At 50.4% G+C, this 17,727-nt stretch overlaps 1 protein-coding gene across 1 annotated transcript in view; it reads right to left on the bottom strand.

Annotated features, from left to right (window-relative positions):
• ODF2 (outer dense fiber of sperm tails 2) overlaps positions 1-17,727 on the bottom strand; it is a 34,539-nt gene that overhangs the window by 3,535 nt on the left and 13,277 nt on the right. The window contains 10 exon segments of the mRNA XM_047701302.1: positions 259-359; positions 1,643-1,801; positions 2,770-2,874; positions 2,972-3,082; positions 6,640-6,775; positions 8,294-8,403; positions 8,810-8,995; positions 9,625-9,741; positions 9,863-9,934; positions 11,607-11,681. Coding sequence (XP_047557258.1) covers positions 259-359; positions 1,643-1,801; positions 2,770-2,874; positions 2,972-3,082; positions 6,640-6,775; positions 8,294-8,403; positions 8,810-8,995; positions 9,625-9,741; positions 9,863-9,934; positions 11,607-11,681 — 1,172 coding nt within the window.

Below are 17,727 nucleotides of genomic sequence, written 5' to 3'. Positions count from 1 at the left end.
CTTTCTGGTACATGGAGCCTGTGGGTGGTCTGAACTTGACCCCTCTCTCCTGGAGCGTCCCCTAGTCAAGAGACCGCCTTCCTCTCTCCCATAACGCTTACCACTGTAATGGAAGCAGCTTTTCCTCTGAGGTCTGCCCTGCACCTTCCAGGGCCTTGAGTCCCTCAAACACTTCTGCACACAAAGCCCAAAGCAGCTAAGTGGCTGAAAGTCTCAGGTCCTAGGAAGAGGACAGAGATGGGACCAAGAGCCTCTAACCTCTCCAGTTCATCCACCTTCAGACTCAGCTGTTTATTTTCCTTCTGGGAAGACTGGTGTTTCTCTCTTGCCATCTCCAGCTTGTCCCCCTGATGTTCGATCTAAAATGACAGGAACACAGACCTGTTTATGAAGGAACTTCCCGGTGCAGCCCTCCCTTCCCACTAGGACCTGTCATCCACACCCAGGAGAGGGGCGTGCCGCCCTCAGCAGGCATCCCAAGTCTCCACGCACAACCTGGAGGAGAGAGGAGAGGAGGGACAGGTTAGGCCCAACTCCCGTGAAGGCTTGCTCCACACGGAGAGAAGCCCGGTTTGATCCCGATGAATCACGGTGACAGTTTCTTGATCAGAAGCCACTCAGTGGGATCCGGGGCACACATGAGAAGGCGGAAGCAGATGGCAGGTTTAACTGGCCCACACGACGTGCCACGGAGCACCGCTGATCTCATTTTCCCTTTGAATGGGGCCAAGGACGTGCAAGGCAACAGGAAACCTAGCAAGTCTTTCAGGTTGGCGAGTTTGATTGGTTCTTCAGAGGGCTGCCGTAAGCGAAAGCCTCAGATGCCAGGCTCGAAAGGCCCTCAGAATTCTCAGGCTCAAGAGAGGGCAGGCAACTGAAGAGGACTGAGAACACGGGCTCGGGAAGCAGATGGAGCTGGCTGGGTTCCAAACCCTGTTTAATAAGCATCAACTCTATGACCTCAGGAAATTATGCCCCTATGCCTTGGACTGCTTTCTGGAAAATGAGAGAAAACAGTATCTACATCTTCAAGTTTCTGGGAGAATTACGTAAGACAATACCGGAGCACAAACTGTTTTCAAGAAAGGACAGCTACTTTTATTATTACGAAGTAGCAGGTCAAGAGAGGGGAAGGGCCTTGCCCTGCAAAGGAAAGGCACATAGTCTCTTAGACCATAGGCAGGATTCTAGTCACCCAGGGACAGACTGCTTCTGGGAGGAAGGGAGCCCTCTTTCGGGTCAGAACCTCAGGCAGTGGGTCTGGTAAGAGGAGTGAAAGGCAGTTGAAGCAAGAGAAAGGTGGAAAAGAGCACACAAGAGGGCGGGGTGGGAGGCGGAGTCTCCCCTGGGGGCGTGGTCGAGCACAGCTACCGAGAAGAGGAAGGTGGACACTTGGTGGGGGGGGGGCGGGGCGGCAACCCAGGAGAGTGAAGGCTCCTAGAACTAAAATCACTTTGTGCAAACACAAGGCATTTGGCACACCAGACTTTTATTTCACAGCACTGATGATAGCTCACTCCTTTCAGAAAGCGGCAGCCAAGAAAAAGGAAGTGGTCCTCCCTTGGGGGGGGCGTGCAGCTCATCTCGGTAAGCGGGACCCTGCTCGCGCCAGTTCGTGGGACCCTTTCTGCCAGTCCCTTACCCGGCTGCGAAGGTCTGATATGATGGCTGTGAGGTCGATGTTTTTCCTCTCATAGCCCTGCAGCTGGTCTTGGCACTCTGCCAGCTTGGCCTCTGTGATCTTAAGGATGTCCGGCAGCTGCTGCAGGTCAGCCAGTTGGGACTGGAACTGCCTACGGGCCTGGAGTGGGGGAGAGAAAAGCCCTCCATTGGGAAGGGTCCCGCTGCGGGTGGGTGGGGTCAGGCAGAGTCCTTTGGGATTAGGGCAGGGCCACCCTCAGTCCCCTAAAGAGGGCCCGCCCTCCCCAAAGTCCACTGAGGGTGTCCCAGCTGTTCTCTGAGGGACACACTTGACCCCCAAATGGCTTTCGGAGCCTGCCACTCCTTTAGTCATTGAATAACAATGGCAACCACATAGCAAACCCCAGGACCCAGGCCCTGTGCTAAAGGCTCTCTCAATTAATTCTTGCAATGACCTATAAAGTGGGAGCTGTTGTCCCAACACAAGGATCAAAGGAACGAAGTCATTTCCCTAAGGTTGCCCAGCAGGAAACGGACAGAGCCAGGATGAAGGTCCAGTCCAACTCCAAAGCCCACAAGAAGGCAATCCCAATGCTACAGCTCGGAGTAGAAGGTCGGAACTCTATGATTTAGTCCATCCCTGTATTAACAAGGAGGCTGAGGACCGGATGGGGCAAGGATTTGCCCAAGGCTTTGTAACACATGAGTGGCTGGGCTTGCACTCAGCCCTTCTCCTAGGTTAGTATTAAGATAACCCCTCTATCTGGAGAATAAGGCTTTCTGGGGAAAAGCAGGAGGGGATGGGAGGCACATCTTTGGGTTGACGCAGAACAAAATAGGAAATGCCTATAAGACCTGGCAGATCTGAGCATCTGAATCCACTTGGATGCTGTAAGCAGGAGATATTTTAAGGAAACCGGAGTAAGAAAAAAACAGGAGGAAAAGGAATAAGGCAGCAGAGAGAGAGAGAGAGAGAGAGAGAGAGAGCACGGGCACGGTAGTGGGGACGAGCCCAGCAATGAGAAAACTCGTCTATCTTGCTGGTCCAAATCAGGGAGACTCACAGGCAGCTGAGGGGGACAGACATGGGATTGGGTGGGGGAAGAGAGCAAGCGAGGGGAGCAGTACCGCTTCGATCTCTTTGTTCATCTCATCTTTAAGGATCTTGTTCTCTTTGTCACAGCGTTCCAGCTGGGCAGCCACTTCATCAGCCTCCAATCTGGTCTTCATCACCTGGGGGCCAGCAAAGCATTGCACCCAGTTTCTGTGAGACACACCTTTACAGCCCAACCCTTCCTAGGAGAGGGTAACGTCCTGGGCAGCCGCCTACCTGACTCTTATAGTTGTCAATCATCCCTTCATAGTTCTTTACCGATACCTTCAGCTGCTGCACCTCGATGTGCGCCTGGTTGAGCTTGTCCTCCATCGGGGCGAAGCTGGCCTGGAAGGGGTGGCTACTGAGTCAGCCACAGGAAGGTCCCCAGAGCGGGTAGCTATCCCACCCCCACCCCTCACTCCGAGGGGCCGGTCAAGGGAAAAGCGCCTACTAGGGACGCCTGGGTGGCTCAGTTGGTTAAGCAGCTGCCTTCGGCTCAGGTCATGATCCCAGTGTCCTGGGATCGAGTCCCGCATCAGGCTCCTTGCTTGGCGGGGAGCCTGCTTCTCCCTCTGCCTCTGCCTGCCATTCTGTCCACCTGTGCTCGCTCTCTCTCCCTCTCTCTCTGACAAATAAATAAAATCTTTAAAAAAAAAAAAAAAAAAAAAGAAAAGCGCCTACTCAAACCCACACCAGCAGTTGTCCTCAGACAGGTGTCCGGGCAGCCTCAGAACTGACCCGGGAACAATGAAAGGAGGGCCACCAACCTCCCCCACGAGCGAACACGCACCTGTAACTTTGACTCCCTCAGAACTTAATACTAACAGCCCACTGTTGGCCAGAAGCCTTACCAATAACACGTATAGTTGATTAACACATATTTTGTGTGCTCTATGGATCACATACTGTACTCTTAGAACACGTAAGCTAAAGGGACGCCTGCGTGGCTCAGTTGGTTAAGTGTCTGCCTTCGGCTCAGGTCATGATCTCAGAGTCCCGGGATCGAGCCTCGCATCTAGTTCCCTGCTCGGTGGGGAGCCTGCTTCTCCCTCTCCCTACACCTGCTGTTCCCCCTGCCTGTACTCTGTGTCAAATAAATAAAATCTTTAAAACAAAAAAAAAGGAAGCTAAAGCAAAGAAAATGTTAGGCAAATCATAAGAAAAAATACATTTACAGTACTAGACTGTATTTATAAAAAAAAAAATCCACATATAAGTGGACTCACACTGTTCAAAGGCGGGTGTCAAGGGTCAGCTGTAGATGCAAATAAACAACTCCTATGTTTTCTTGTCCTTACTACAAAAGCAATATAGGACCATGAAAGAAAATGGAGGTGGAGGGCAACTGGGTGGCTCAGTCTGTTAAGCATCTGACTCTTGGTTTTGGCTTAGGTCATGATCTCGTGGTCGTGGGATGGAGCCCTAAGTCAGGCTCCCTGCTCAGTGGGGAATCTGCTTGGGATTCTCTCTCTCCCTCTCCTTCTGCCCCTCCCCCTGCTCGTGTTCTCTCTAAAATAAATAAATAAATCTTAAAAAAAAAAAAAAAAAGAAAAAAGACAATGGAGGTAAGACCAATGATGCCTGATGCCTTGCCTTATGGCTGTCCTAGCTGAGCAGATACTTTATTATTGTTTTTTTTTTCAACAAAAATGGGATTGTGTTTACTGCTTTGCAAGTAACAATTCCCTGCCCTACTTCTCAAGTCGATAGATGTCTTCCTACAGCCTCAATGTTCACTTTCGTAGATGGGACGAAAGAAATCATGGTATGTCAATACAATAAAATAATGTGCAGTCATTTGAAAGAGATAAAGCTAAAAAAAAAAAAAAAAAAAGCAGATAAAGATAGCCATGATGTATGGGTGAGTGAGAAAAGTAAGTTGCAGAATAATGGGTGTGTACGTGTTTCAGTATCTCTATTCGTATTAGGGGGAAAAACCCTGGACAGATATGTATCTGGAGTTCCCAAAGAGCACCACTTCTGTATCACAGTTCTGTAATATTTTCCACTGTTCCTGGAGAACACGATCTAAAACAATACATGTCCAGAGACACCATTTTCAACAGCCACACTGTATTATGTGCCACAGACACACATGCTGTAACGAATCCCCCAGCCACTTGTTAGGCATAGAGTCTGCCTTTCATTTCCCAGCAACCTCACTACAGCAGAGGAGCGGCCACCCCTCCCACCATAATGACTCCAATGAGAAGGACTGACAATACCCCCAGGAGACAGGAGGAGACGCGGAGCAACTGTTACCTCTCGCATCATACCCTGGGTGGGAATGTAACTTTGTATACCTGCCTATTCTACGGCAACATCTACCAAAGCTGAATTAGGCTCACCGTCTGATGACCTGCAATTCTAACTTGCGAAAATATCCCAAATAGGTATGCCCAAACATGTACGAAGATACTGTACAAGTCAAATGTCCATTGACGGGGGGATAAATGTAGCGTGCTGGGGTCCTACAGCGCCAGGCCGGACAGCACGGACACTGAGACCTGCCACACAGCACGGATCGTTTACAGACAGACCTGCCGCACAACACGGATCATTTACAGACAGAAGGCTGAATGAAAGCCAGGCACGGAATTCAAAAACAGGTAAGAAATTCTGTGTGGACTGAAGTCAGGAGGACAGTCACCTTTGCACATGTTATTTGTAAGTGGGTGAGGTCAGGCGATGCTAGTAAGGTTTGGATCAGGGTGGGTGATGAACAAAATGTGTCCACTTCATGAAAATTCTAGAATGTTGTACCTCTCCCTATGTCATACTTAACAAATAAATCAGTAAAAAGGAATAAACCAAGGGGCGCCTGGCTGTCTCTGTCAGTAGAGCATGAAGCTCTTGATCTCGGAGTTGTGAGTTCAAAGTCCCATGCTGGATGTAGAAATTTCTTAAAAATAATTTTTTTTTAAAAGATCTTATTTGACACAGAGAGAGAGAGAGAACATAAGCAGGGAGAATGACAGGCAGAGGGAGAAGCAGGCTCCCTGCTGAGCAGGAAGCCCAATGTGGGGCTCGATCACAGGACCCTGGGATCATGACCAGAGCCGAAGGCAGATGCTTAACCAGCTAAGCCACCAAGCGCCCCTTAAAAATAAATAAACCTAGACTGGACTGTCCAGATCCGTTAAAAAGACCCAGCCTGGCTCTGAAACATGAAAGGCTGTAGAGCAAGTGGTCTAGACCAGGAGCTCCAGAACAAGACTGGGCTCCAGATCTTAACGCCAACACTTCCCGGGCACAATCTCGGCAACAAACGTGACCCGTCTCTAAGTCTGTTTCCTTATTCTATAAAGTAGAGACTCACTATCAGGAGGTTGGGAGGTTAGAGAAATGGATGCACGTCAAGGGGACAGCAGCCCCCCAGGAGTCAGTGCCCACCTCCAGTCGGCTGTGTTGCACGCACACGGGCTGGGTGTCCATGTTAAGCGTCTCACACACATTACCGCATTCTCATCAGAGCCTCCCTTCCTCCCACTAAGAAACCACAGTGACAGAGGATAAACTATCTACCCAGGGCCAGCCGCTAGTGAAAGGTGGTCAGAACTCGATCCAGGCCTTTATTTATGTATTTATTTTAAAGATTTTATTTATTTACTTGAGAGGGAGAGGGAGAAGCAGACTCCTCAGGGATCAGAGGGTCCGACATGGGGCTCGATCCCAGGACCCCAAGATCATGACCTGAGCTGAAGGCAGACGCCTAACCGGCTAAGCCACCCAGGCGCCCCGAATCCAGGCCTTTCTGACTCCAGTGCAAACCCTCCTACTCATGTCGCTGCCCCCAGGCCTTCCGAAGACCCCTGAGTCATTTCTGGGAGTCCGTCCGGAGTGCTCCATCAGGGGCCCCACTGCCCTCCACCCGTGGTGCGGGCACCGCTCTCACTACAGACCTTCAGCCTCTCGTTCTCTAGCTTGAATGCGGAGTACTCGGCCGTCTGCCGGTGTAATCTCTCCACCAGGCTGTCCCGATCTTCCCGCATCTTCTCCTCCAACGTTTGTTGTTGGTTTACAAGATCTGTCACCCGGCTAGTAGGTCGCAGAGAGCAAGCAGACAAAGAAAAGTGTTACGTGGGTTCTGAGAAGCCTGGGTCTTTGTGTGAAGTGGGGTCAAGTGTTCCTCCCCAGTGCCACTTCGTGGTGCCCTGTCTATTCCTGACTCTCCACTCCGCTGCCCTGTTTCTGGCCTGGGACTGCCGCTGTGGCAGTCCCACATACCAATCCCCTTCTTTCAGCCTTTACATCTGTCTCCCATACCACCCTGTCCAGAAGCCTTCTGTGTTCTGATCCTCCCATGAGGCCAAGACACCACGTGAAGACAAGAACCAGAGACGCATCCCTTCCCAGCTCTCCATGGGGCCCCCTTGGATCTCTCAGCCCAGCAGGTCTTTAAGTTAGGACAGAACTCCCAGGCTGGGTGGTCAGGGACACCCCCCAACATTCCTCTCCCTTGTTCACGTGTATGAACGTTCCCTTGGCACAGATGGGAAGGGAAAGAAGCCATGTGCTCATGTGCCCTCACTCCCTTCCCCAACCCCCCAGTCACTCAGCAGGGCTGTGATCCGGCAGCAGAGACCGTGGCCCCACGGGAGCATTTGGGCTTGCAGATGCTTATCGTGACCACAGGCCTCACACAGAACCTTGACACACAGAACCTTGTGTGCTCTCAGGAACGATCAGTCACGGTTAGTTCAGCGAATACGTGCTAGCACAGAGCAGGCCCGAGCACACAGGTCACGCTCGAGCTGGCAAATTCCTCCTCACTCTTAGAAACCCAGCGCAGACTTCCCTCCTCAGAGCATCTCTTCCCCAATCCCTCCCCTCCGTACCGTGGATCCTTCTACCTTCGTTATCTGTCTTCTCCTACTGGACAGAGAACCCTAGGAGGGTGGCAGCTGACAGAGGGCCCGACACAACAGCAGGTTCTCAGAATGTTTGCATAACTGAGTTGCATCCAGCAAAAGACACTTCAATGAGCTCCCCCTGTGACTGGCCCACAGCCCCGGGTGGCTGGGTCTCTGTGGCCTGGTGTTCTCAATCAGAGGGCAGGGTTCACTCCGTGAGGGCAGGGAATGTGTTTGTCTTGTCTCTGTGGTGACCCCCAAGACCAGCACACAGCCTGGTACAGAGCAGATGCTCCAGAAATACTTTTCAAATAATGAGTACATGATTGTAGGGGACACTGAGAATGTCTGAATGGTCCCTGGTCCCCAGTGGTGAGAAAGGTGTGAGTTCAGTCCCCTACAACTGGAGGCCACCTTTGCCCCCTACTCTGACCTACCAACTGCTGTCACTGGGCAGACAACAGAGAGAAGACAGGGGCATTTCCAGCGGTTCCCAGCCCTCTGTGAGCAGAGAGGCCAAGCCCCCTCCACAGCGCCGGCCAGGGCTGCCAGTTCCTCAACCCAGTGCAGCCCCTGGTGGGCAAGGCCACCCAGCAGCCCTGAGGGCGCTGGGCCCCCCGCCTCAGCTGCCAGGCCCCTTCCCCCCGCCCCCGTGCACCCGCTTCCCTCCATCAGCCCGTGCACCCTCGCCTAACACACGTACTCATTCAGGACGATAATTTCCAGCTCGAGATCTCCCTTGTCTTTCACAACCTGATTGTAACGGCTCCTCCATGACTCCAGAGTGGATAAAGCTTCAGCGACATAAAGATCCTGGGAACAGGGGACAACAGGACCTGTCAGCCCGGCGACAGAGCTGAGGCCAAGGGACCTGGGTGCCCGGCTCACCCGGACGACTCCTCACCCCTGCAGTCCCTTTCCAGAGAGCATCAGAAGTGACCGAACTCAGCGGAAGCTTCTAGATTTCCAGCAATCAGATGCACTCTGTTTGCAAAGCCTTCCTTAACTGTCATTCCCGTGCATGACACTGACAAGGCTCAACTGTCCCCACCAGCGTCTCCTGCCAGCCGCCCACCCAGCGCCATCCTTTTCCCCATTACTCACCCACTGCCTCCCCACACCCCAGCACAGTCCCCTTCCTGCCATCACCCTCTGATCACAGCCGAGCCGGCACCCCCGGCCTCCAGCCCCGGCCGCCCTCAGGGAAGGCCTCCCCCACCTTGTCGGCAAGTTGCACGTGCAGCTGCTCCGCATACTCCTCGCTCTTCTCAGCTCGCTCCTTCTGGGCTCGGATGGCCTTCTTTAAGGTTTCTTTGTCTCGGTCTCCCTTTTGCTTTAATTCCTTCAGCTGCTCCATGATGGCCTCCACTTCTGCCTTGTGCTGGTTCCCACTGCGCTCCAGGTTCTGGGAGTGCAGGGCCAGAAGCGGGTGGGGGGGTGGAGAGAGACAAGAGTGAAGGGGAGAGGGGGGAAGGGGGACCAGGGAAAAGAAGTGGTGAGGAAGAGGGAGAGAGAAATATGGGTCACCAACTGTGTGGGGCTTCGTGCTCTCAAAAGGCAGGCCTGGGACGGGGTTCATATCCCAGCGCCCGTGGCATCTCTCCAGATCGCTGAACCCATCAGGGCTGAATGTTAGGACAGAACTCCATTCTGGAATTCTTCCTTCAACTCCCAGCTCTGTGGTCAGAAGTCCCTCTCAGCAGAGCCGTGACTTCAGAGGGTCCCTGGCTCACGAAGGTGAGCAGCATTTAAGACCGTTCCCTCCCCAGGGGGAGTTATGAGACCAGAGGGCCTAAGGGATTAAGTGGTCGGCTCTGGGTCAAGGCATCCAACCCGGTCACTGCAGGGAAGGGCACCCAGGGGCCTCCAGGGCCCACTGCCCTTGCCACTGTCCCAGAGTCTCTCCACAGACCGAGTGCACTGGCAGCCAATGCCCCATAAAGTGTCAGGGCAAAGCTTTCCTGAGTGTGGCCCACCGCCCTGGGACTGCCACGCCCCAGGCCCTCCTTCCCCCGCTGCGGGGCGGGCAGGTACCTTGATCTGCATGCACAGGCGACTGTTCTCTGCCTCCTTGCACCGGAGCTGGGCCTGCAGATGCCCACGCATGGACTCCATGGATTTCGAAAGCTCCGACGCAGTCTTTGCTTGAGCCTTTGGAGAGATGGAGAAAGCGACAGAGCCAGCATTTGAACCCACGTCTCTGGCTCCAGTGCACACTCTGCACACCAAGCTCTACTGGCCCGTAAGGAGCAGCAACCGTAAGGGGTGGTACCTTCTCGCATTGTATTTCCTGGAGTAGCTCTTCTACCTCCTTGTCTTTGTCTTGCAGGAGTAACAGCAGGCGCTAGAGAGAACACAGGGCTCTGAGCTCCGCAGAAGGGCAAGCAAGCCGGGCCCAGTGGGGGGACAGCCACTCCTGTGAGTGCCCAGCCCCTAGGGCCCAAGGTCCTAAATATACCAGCTCATGTCACAGAGATCTTGGCAGGAAGCACCCACTATCTGTATTAAATATTTAAGACAACAGACATGTTACTGATCTTGCAATTTAAAGTAATGTGAAGGGTGTGTGGGTGGCTCAGTCGGTTAAGTGTCCAACTCTTGACTTCAGCTCAGGTCTTAATTTCAGGGTCATGAGTTCAAGCCCCATGTTGGGCTCCACACCGTGGAGCCTACTTAAATAATAATATTAATAATAATTAAAAAATAAATAGGGGCACCTAGGCGACTCAGTCAGTTAAGCAGTCTGACTCTTGCTTTCAGCTCAAGTCATGACCTCAGGGTTGTGAAACTGAGCCCCACAGCAGGCTCTGCGCTCAGTGGCGAGCCTGCTTCAAGATTCTCTCCCTCCGCACCCTCCCCCAGCTCACGCATGCGCTCTCGCTATCTCAGATGAATAAATGTTAAAAATATATAAATAGGGGCGCCTGGGTGGCTCAGTGGGTTAAAGCCTGAGCCGAAGGCAGAGGTCCTGGGATCAAGCCCCACATCGAGCTCTCTGCTTGGCGGGGAGCCTGCTTCCCCCTCTCTCTCTGCCTGCCTCTCTGCCTACTTGTGATCTCTGTCAAATAAATAAATAAAATATTTATAAATAAATAAATAAATAAATAAATAGAATAACGTTAGCTGGTGGAAACAATGAAAAACAAAACAAAAATGCTAAAGAATCCTCATAATACACCAGCCAAAGAGAACCACTGTTAAAATATATTAAAAAGTCTCATGCATATTTTGTTCCATAACCTACAATCCTATACTTACCATAATGTGATTAAATCTTCTACTTCTTTTGAAACAGCAGCTTAAAGTTTCAATTTGCTAGCTTATCATAATTTGATTCCCAGCCGCTCACGCTGGGAATACAGATTTGGGCATTATCTCCCTCACTGCCAAACCTCCCACTGGGAGGGACCCTAAGGGCCGAGGGCCACACATGGGAAACATGGCCTCCATCCTCCTTTTCTCTTGGAGACTCGCTTGGCCATGAATACCTCAATTGCTCCAAAAGGTTTTGGGAGTTAATCCAGTGAACTTTTTTTGTACAGGTCAGCCTGTTTCCCAATTTATCTGGTCTCCCATCACTCCCTACGTTTGTTTCTGGCACCCATTAACATGGTGAGGAACTTAGGGTTCCATGGACCAGACTTTGGAGTGTGCTGCCTTGGGAGAGATTCCTAGAATCGGAATTGTTGAGTCAAAGAGTCTGAACCTTTTGATGGCTTTTAATCCATAACACAAAGAAAGCAGTTCAAGGAACAGAGATGCTGATGGTTGATCAATGCAGCAGCAGCGGCAGCGTCCCTCATGTTGTGCTCAGCATGCTGGTTCAAGCTCCCAAGGGATCAGCTAGACAAACCCAGTGGAGCAGGCAGGATAGGGGACACCAGCCCGTCTTACAGATCATGAAACTAAGACCCAAAGAAATGTCAGAGCGAGGCTCCAGCACAGCTGCTCCTGGCCAGCCCCTCTGCGTACTGTCGCCTATAAGCCACTAGAGCCTGCAGGGGGCGCTGTGTTACCCGCTTTTCCTCTGAGTCCGCCTCCGCCAGCCGTTTGAGTAATGCTCCTTGTTGCTCCATCAGCTTTTCCGAATCCTTCAAGGGAAGACACAGGGAAAGCCAAGAGGTTAAGCAATGAAGCCAGATGTCTGGATTCTTTACCTTTTCTAAAATATAGGGGTCATAAATAAATTGCAATCTCGTAATATTCAGTGAACCAGTAAGGCTAAAGTCCCCTTGTCCACCTCCAAACCCCACTCCACTGTTACTCATTTGATGAATGTCCTGCCCATCCTTTCTCCGTGCATTTACATATAGCTACACCTAGAGAAATGGTATCTTTTGGGGGTGGGAGGAAAGGATCTATGGGTGATTTTACCAAAATGATAACATATTGTATTTTTAAACTTATTTTTGAGGTACTACTTGATTTTTAAAAAATTTTTATAAAGATTTTATTTATTTATTTGTGTGAGAGAGAGCATAAGCGGGGTAAAGGGCAGAGGGAGAAGCTGACTGTCCATTGAGCGGGGAGCCTGACATGGGGGTGGTTCCTGGGATTGGGACCTGGACTAAAGATAGATGTTCAACCAACCTGAGCCACCCAGGTGCTCTGACAACTTGATTTTTAAAAAACCGCTTTATTGAGAGGCAACTGGCTAGTTCAGTGGGTAGAGTGAATGACTCTTAAGATTAAAAATTTTTTAATTTTTTTTTAAGAGTTCATTTATTTGTCAGAGAGAGAAGGAGGGATAGAGAACACAAGCAGGAAGAGAGCAGCAGAGGGAGAAGCAGGCTCCCTGGCTGAGCATGGAGCCCAATGTGGGACTCAGTCCCAGGGTCTGGGGATCATGACCTAGCCAAAGGCAGATGCTTAACTGACTGAGCCACCCAGGTATCCCAAAATTTAAAAAAATCTTAAAAACAAAATAAAGGGGCGCCTGGGTGGCTCAGTGGGTTAAAGCCTCTGCCTTCGGCTCAGGTCATGATCTCAGGGTCCTGGGATTGAGCCCCCCATCAGGCTCTCTGCTCAGCAGGGAGCCTGCTTCCCCCTCTCTTTCTGCCTGCCTCTCTGCCTACTTGTGATCTCTGTCTCTTAAATAAATAAATAAAATCTTTTTTAAAAAAATCAAACAAGAATCCCCACACATACAGATACATAAGTATCTGCCTTTAGCTCAGGTCATGAATCTAGGGTCCTAGGGTCCTGGGATCGAGTCCCACACATCAGGCTCCTTGCTCGGCAGGGAGCCTGCTTCTCCCTCTGCCTGCTGCTCCCCCTGCTTGTTCTCTCTCTCTCTCTAACAAATAAAAACCTTAAAAAAAACCAAAAACCCAAACAACTTCATTGAGATGAAAATTCAGATACATACAAGTCACCCATTTAAAATGCTAACTTGGCGCACCTGGGTGGCTTGCTTGGTTAGGTGCCTGCCTCTGGCTCGGATGATGATCCCAGGATTCTGGGATCAAGCCTCGTGTCGGGCTCCCTGCTTGGTGGGAGCCTGCTTCTCCATCTCCCACTGCCCCTGTTCGTGCATGCACTCTCTATCAAATAAATAAAATCCTTGAAAAATAAATTGAAAAATAAAAAAATGGGCACCTGGGTGGCTCAGTGGGTTAAGCCTCTGCCTTTGGCTCAGGTCATGATCTCAGGGTCCTGGGATCGAGCCCCGCATCAGGCTCTCTGCTCAGCAGGGAGCCTGCTTCCCCTTCTCTCTCTCTGCCTGCCTCTCTGCCTACTTGTGATCTCTGTCAAATAAATAAATAAAATCTTTAAAAAAATAAAAATAGGACGCCTGCCTGGCTCAGTTGGTTGAGCGGCTGCCTTCGGCTCAGGTCATGATCCCAGCGTCCTGGGATCGAGTCCCGCATCGGGCTCCTTGCTCTGCAGGGAGCCCTGCTTCTCCCTCTGCCACTCTGTCTGCCTGTGCTCACTCTCTCTCTCTCTCTCTCTCTGACAAATAAATAAATAAAAAACCTTTTAAAAATAAATAAATAAATAATAAAAATTAAAAAATAAAATGCACGACTCAGTGTTTTTTTGCATATTGCATTATAATTTGTGGTTAAAGATTCATAACATAAACCTTGCTGGGGGTGCCTGGGTGGCTCAGTTAGCTAAGCGTCTGCCTTCATGAAGCTAAGGTCATGATCCCAGGGTCATGGGATTGAGCCTTCCATCAGGTGCCCTGCTCAGCGGGGAGTCTGCCTCTCGCTCTCTCCTTCCCCGCCCCCACACTTGTGCTTGCAAGTTCTTTCTCTCTCCCAAATAAATAAAATCTTAAAACAAAACGAAACGTAAACCTTGCCATTTGAACCATTTTTAAGTGTAAGATTCAGTGGCACAGGGTACATTCACAATGTTGGGCAACCATCGACTACTCACTAGTTCCAGAACATTTCCATCATCCCAAAGGAAAGCCTATAACCTGTAGAGCAATCTCTTTGTCCCCCTCCCCCAGCTGCCACTAACCTGCCTTCTCTCTAGCATGCCCCTGCATTTTAAAAAAAATATTTTATTTATTTATTTGACAAAGAGAGATCACAAGTAGGCAGAGAGGCAGGCAGAGAGAGAGAAAGAGGAGGAAGCAGGGTCTCCACCGAGCAGAAAGCCGGATGCAGGACTCCATCCCAGGACCCCGAGATCATGACCTGAGCAGAAGGCAGAGGCTTAACCCACTGAGCCACCCAGGCACCCCATGCATTTTTTTTTTAAGATTTTATTTATTTACTTGAGTGAGAGAGAGAGCATGAGAGGGGAGAGGCTCAGAGGGAGAAGCAGACTCCCTGCTGAGCATCGTGCAGGGAGCATGATGCAGGACTTGATCCTGAGACTCCAGAATCCTGACCTGAGCGGAAGGCAGCAGCTTAACAAACTGAGCCACCCAGGCGTCCTGCCACTGCATTTTTAAACCTCTCCCATGCATAGCCTCCGGGTGATGTTCACCAGCGGGTTGCACAACTGCAAACAGTGTAGTAATGGACTGGACTGGGCTGGGCTGGGCGCGTACATGTTTCTGGGGTTCCACAAAGAGGAGGAATGCCCGGGCCAGGCTTGTGAGCTGAAATGACCTACAAAATGCCTGCACGGATTTGCATGGCCACAGGCAGGACAGGGGGCCCTGGGCGGCAGGCCAGTCTTTGCCAGCAAGACTCCTGCTGTTCTAGCTTGCATTTTTCTTTTCTTTCTCTAAAAGATTTTATTTATTTATTTGACACAGAGAGAGAGATCACAAGTAGGCAGAAAGGCAGGCAGGGGGAGAGGAGGAAACAGGCTCCCTGCTTAACAGAGAGCCTGATGTGGGACTCGATGCCAGGACCCTGAGATCATGACCTAAGCCAAAGGCAGAGGCTTAACCCCACTGAGCCACCCAGGGGCCCCTAGTTTGCATTTTTTCTAATCACTCATATGTTTATCAGCCATTGAGTTCTCTCTTCCCCAAATGCTGCTCCCCCTTGCCCATCTTCCCAACAGGCTGTGCCTGTGAACCTTCTGTATTCTTCCCTAGAGAGGGGCTTGCTCTCCCTTTTCCTCTCAGCTCAATGTCCCTGCACAAGCCAGAACAGGACTGGGAGCGGAGAGAAGCCAGCATTGTGGTTTCTCCAGCAACAGGGAGGCAAACACAGGACGAAAGCTTAGGCCGGAAGCTGCTCTCACTGTCCTTTATGCCGTGTCTTCTGAGCATCCAGGGGGACACCACACAAACTAACAGTCTCACCAAGTCCCCCATTCTAAGGAGCCATGTACTACCACCATGCCCATTTTACAGAAGAGGAGATCGAGGCTGGTAGAAGTGAGGGGAGCTGTGCGAGATCACACAGCTGGAAGTGGCAGAACTGGGCCTAAGCCAATGGACTCCACTAAGCGTCCTTAGCAAGCACCAAAATGTCGGGGGAGGTCCTGTCCCAAGTGGCACATGGGGAGGACGAGATAGGAGCCTGGACTGAACATGGAGCACCTGCTATGGGTGGGAGTCCAAATTGGCTGACCCTTCATCTCTAAAGGGAGATTCTGGAATTCCAGGACGAGAGAAGCAAAGGGGTCAAAAGAGAAAAAACTACGTAGGAAGAGGCTTTCTGGGGGCCACAGTCCCAGGACCAGTGCAGCAGCACTGACCACCTACCATTTACCAAGCACGTGCTGGGCGCTGAGCAGTATAGTATGCTCCTCCCTCAACCTTGTCCTCACGTGACGCCATGCGGAAGATGACAGCCTTCCCATTTTACAGGTGGGAAAGCTGAGGCCCAGGGAGGTTAAAACTTGCCCATCCAAGAACACTGAGCCAGACATTAAACAGGTATTAACGATTTTAAGAGCATAATTTAGCTATAACTAATAAAATGGACAGGAATATATTCTAGAAACTCTTGGATATACCAGGATAGTGTACGCGAATGCCCAAAATAACATTGCTTGTAATAGCAAACTGAAAATAATGTCTCCATCAACAAAAGAAAGGATAAATTGTGGTAGTCATAAAATGGAACATAGCAGTGAAAATTAACTACCTTAGGCCTCAGGGATAAAAGTGGATGGATCTCAAAAATATTGAGGGGGGCGCCTGGGTATACCTGTCAGTTAAGTGTCCGACTCCTGGTTTTGGCTCAGATGATGATCTCAGCGTCCTGAGATCAAGCTCTGCCCAGCGCTCTGCTCAGCGGGGAGTCTGCTTGAGATTCTCTCTCTCTGCCCCTCCCCCTGCTCTCTCTCTCAAATAAATAAATAAGTCTTTAAAAAATATATATGGAGTGAAAAAAAGAAAACTCAGAAGACGGCCCATGGAACAATAGTATTTATGTAAAGTTTGAAAACACGTTAAACAATATTGTATGTCACTTAGGGACGTACATATAAATGATAAAGATGGTCAGACTGAAGATAAAGGATCCCTCTGATAAGCTTATCACCAAAGGAGACACAGGAGGGATTTAAATAACTACATGGATAAGATTTTGTTTGGAAAGCTGGCCGGTGAGCAGACCACTTTGTATTACCTTTTTTTTTTTTTAAGAATTTATTTATTGGGGCACCTGGGTGGCTCAGTCCTTAAGCAGCTGGCTTTGGCTCAGGTCATGATCCGAGTCCTGGAATCAAGCCCCGCATCCAGCTCCCTGCTCAGTGGGAAGCCTGCTTCTCCCTCTCCCACTCCCCCTGCCTGTGTATTCCCTCTCTCACTGGGTCTCTCTCTGTCAAATAAATAAAATCTTAAAAAAAAAAAAAAAAGAGGGGCACCTGGATGGCTCAGTGGGTTAAAGCCTCTGCCTTCAGCTCAGGTCATGATCTCAGGGTCCTGGGATCGAACCCCTCGTTGGGCTCTCTGCTCAGCAGGGAGCCTGCTTCTCCCTCTCTCTACTTCCGATCTCTGTCAGTCAAATAAATAAATAAATTTTAAAAAATGAAAATTTAAAAAATTTAAAAAAAAAGAAAAAAAATTATTTGACAGAGAGAGAGAGCATAAGCAGGGAGAGAGGCAGGATGAGGGAGAATCAAGCTCCCTATTGAGCTTGGAGCCCGATGTGGGCATCGATCCCAGCAGGCTGGGATCATGACCGGAGCTGTAGGCAGATGCTTAACCGACTGAGCCACCCTAGTGCCCCGTATTACTTATTTCAACACTAATTTCGGGAGGTTGCCTGACTAGCTCCATCAGTGGAGTGAGCGACCCTTGATCACAGGGAGTTTGACCTCCAGGTTGGGTGTGATGCCCACTTAAAAAAAATTAAATAGGGGTGCCTGGGTGGCTCAGTCAGCTGAGTGTCTGCCTTCAACTCAGGTCATGACCTCAGGGTCACGGGATTGGGCCCGCTTCAGGCTCCCTGCTCAGCAGGGAATCTGTTTCTCTCTCTCATTGTCCGCCACCACCCCACCACCCACCCTCCCCCAGCCACGCTCTCTTAAATTAAAAAAAAAACTTAAAAAAAAATAATAAAAATATTAAACTGATAAGAACAGATACATAAACTGATACTACACTTGAGCTCAGCCAAAAAGCCGAGAAGGGATTAAATAAAAATATTAAATACTAGGAGCACCTGGGTGGCCCAGTGTGTTAAAGCCTCTGCCTTAGGTTCAGGTCATGATCCCAGGGTCCTGGGATGGAGCCCCACGTCAGGCTCTCTGCTCAGCAGGGAGCCTGCT

Source organism: Lutra lutra, chromosome 13, assembly GCF_902655055.1.
Source record: "Lutra lutra chromosome 13, mLutLut1.2, whole genome shotgun sequence".
Lineage (NCBI taxonomy): Eukaryota > Metazoa > Chordata > Mammalia > Carnivora > Mustelidae > Lutra > Lutra lutra.
This window is presented reverse-complemented; position numbering and strand designations above follow the sequence as displayed.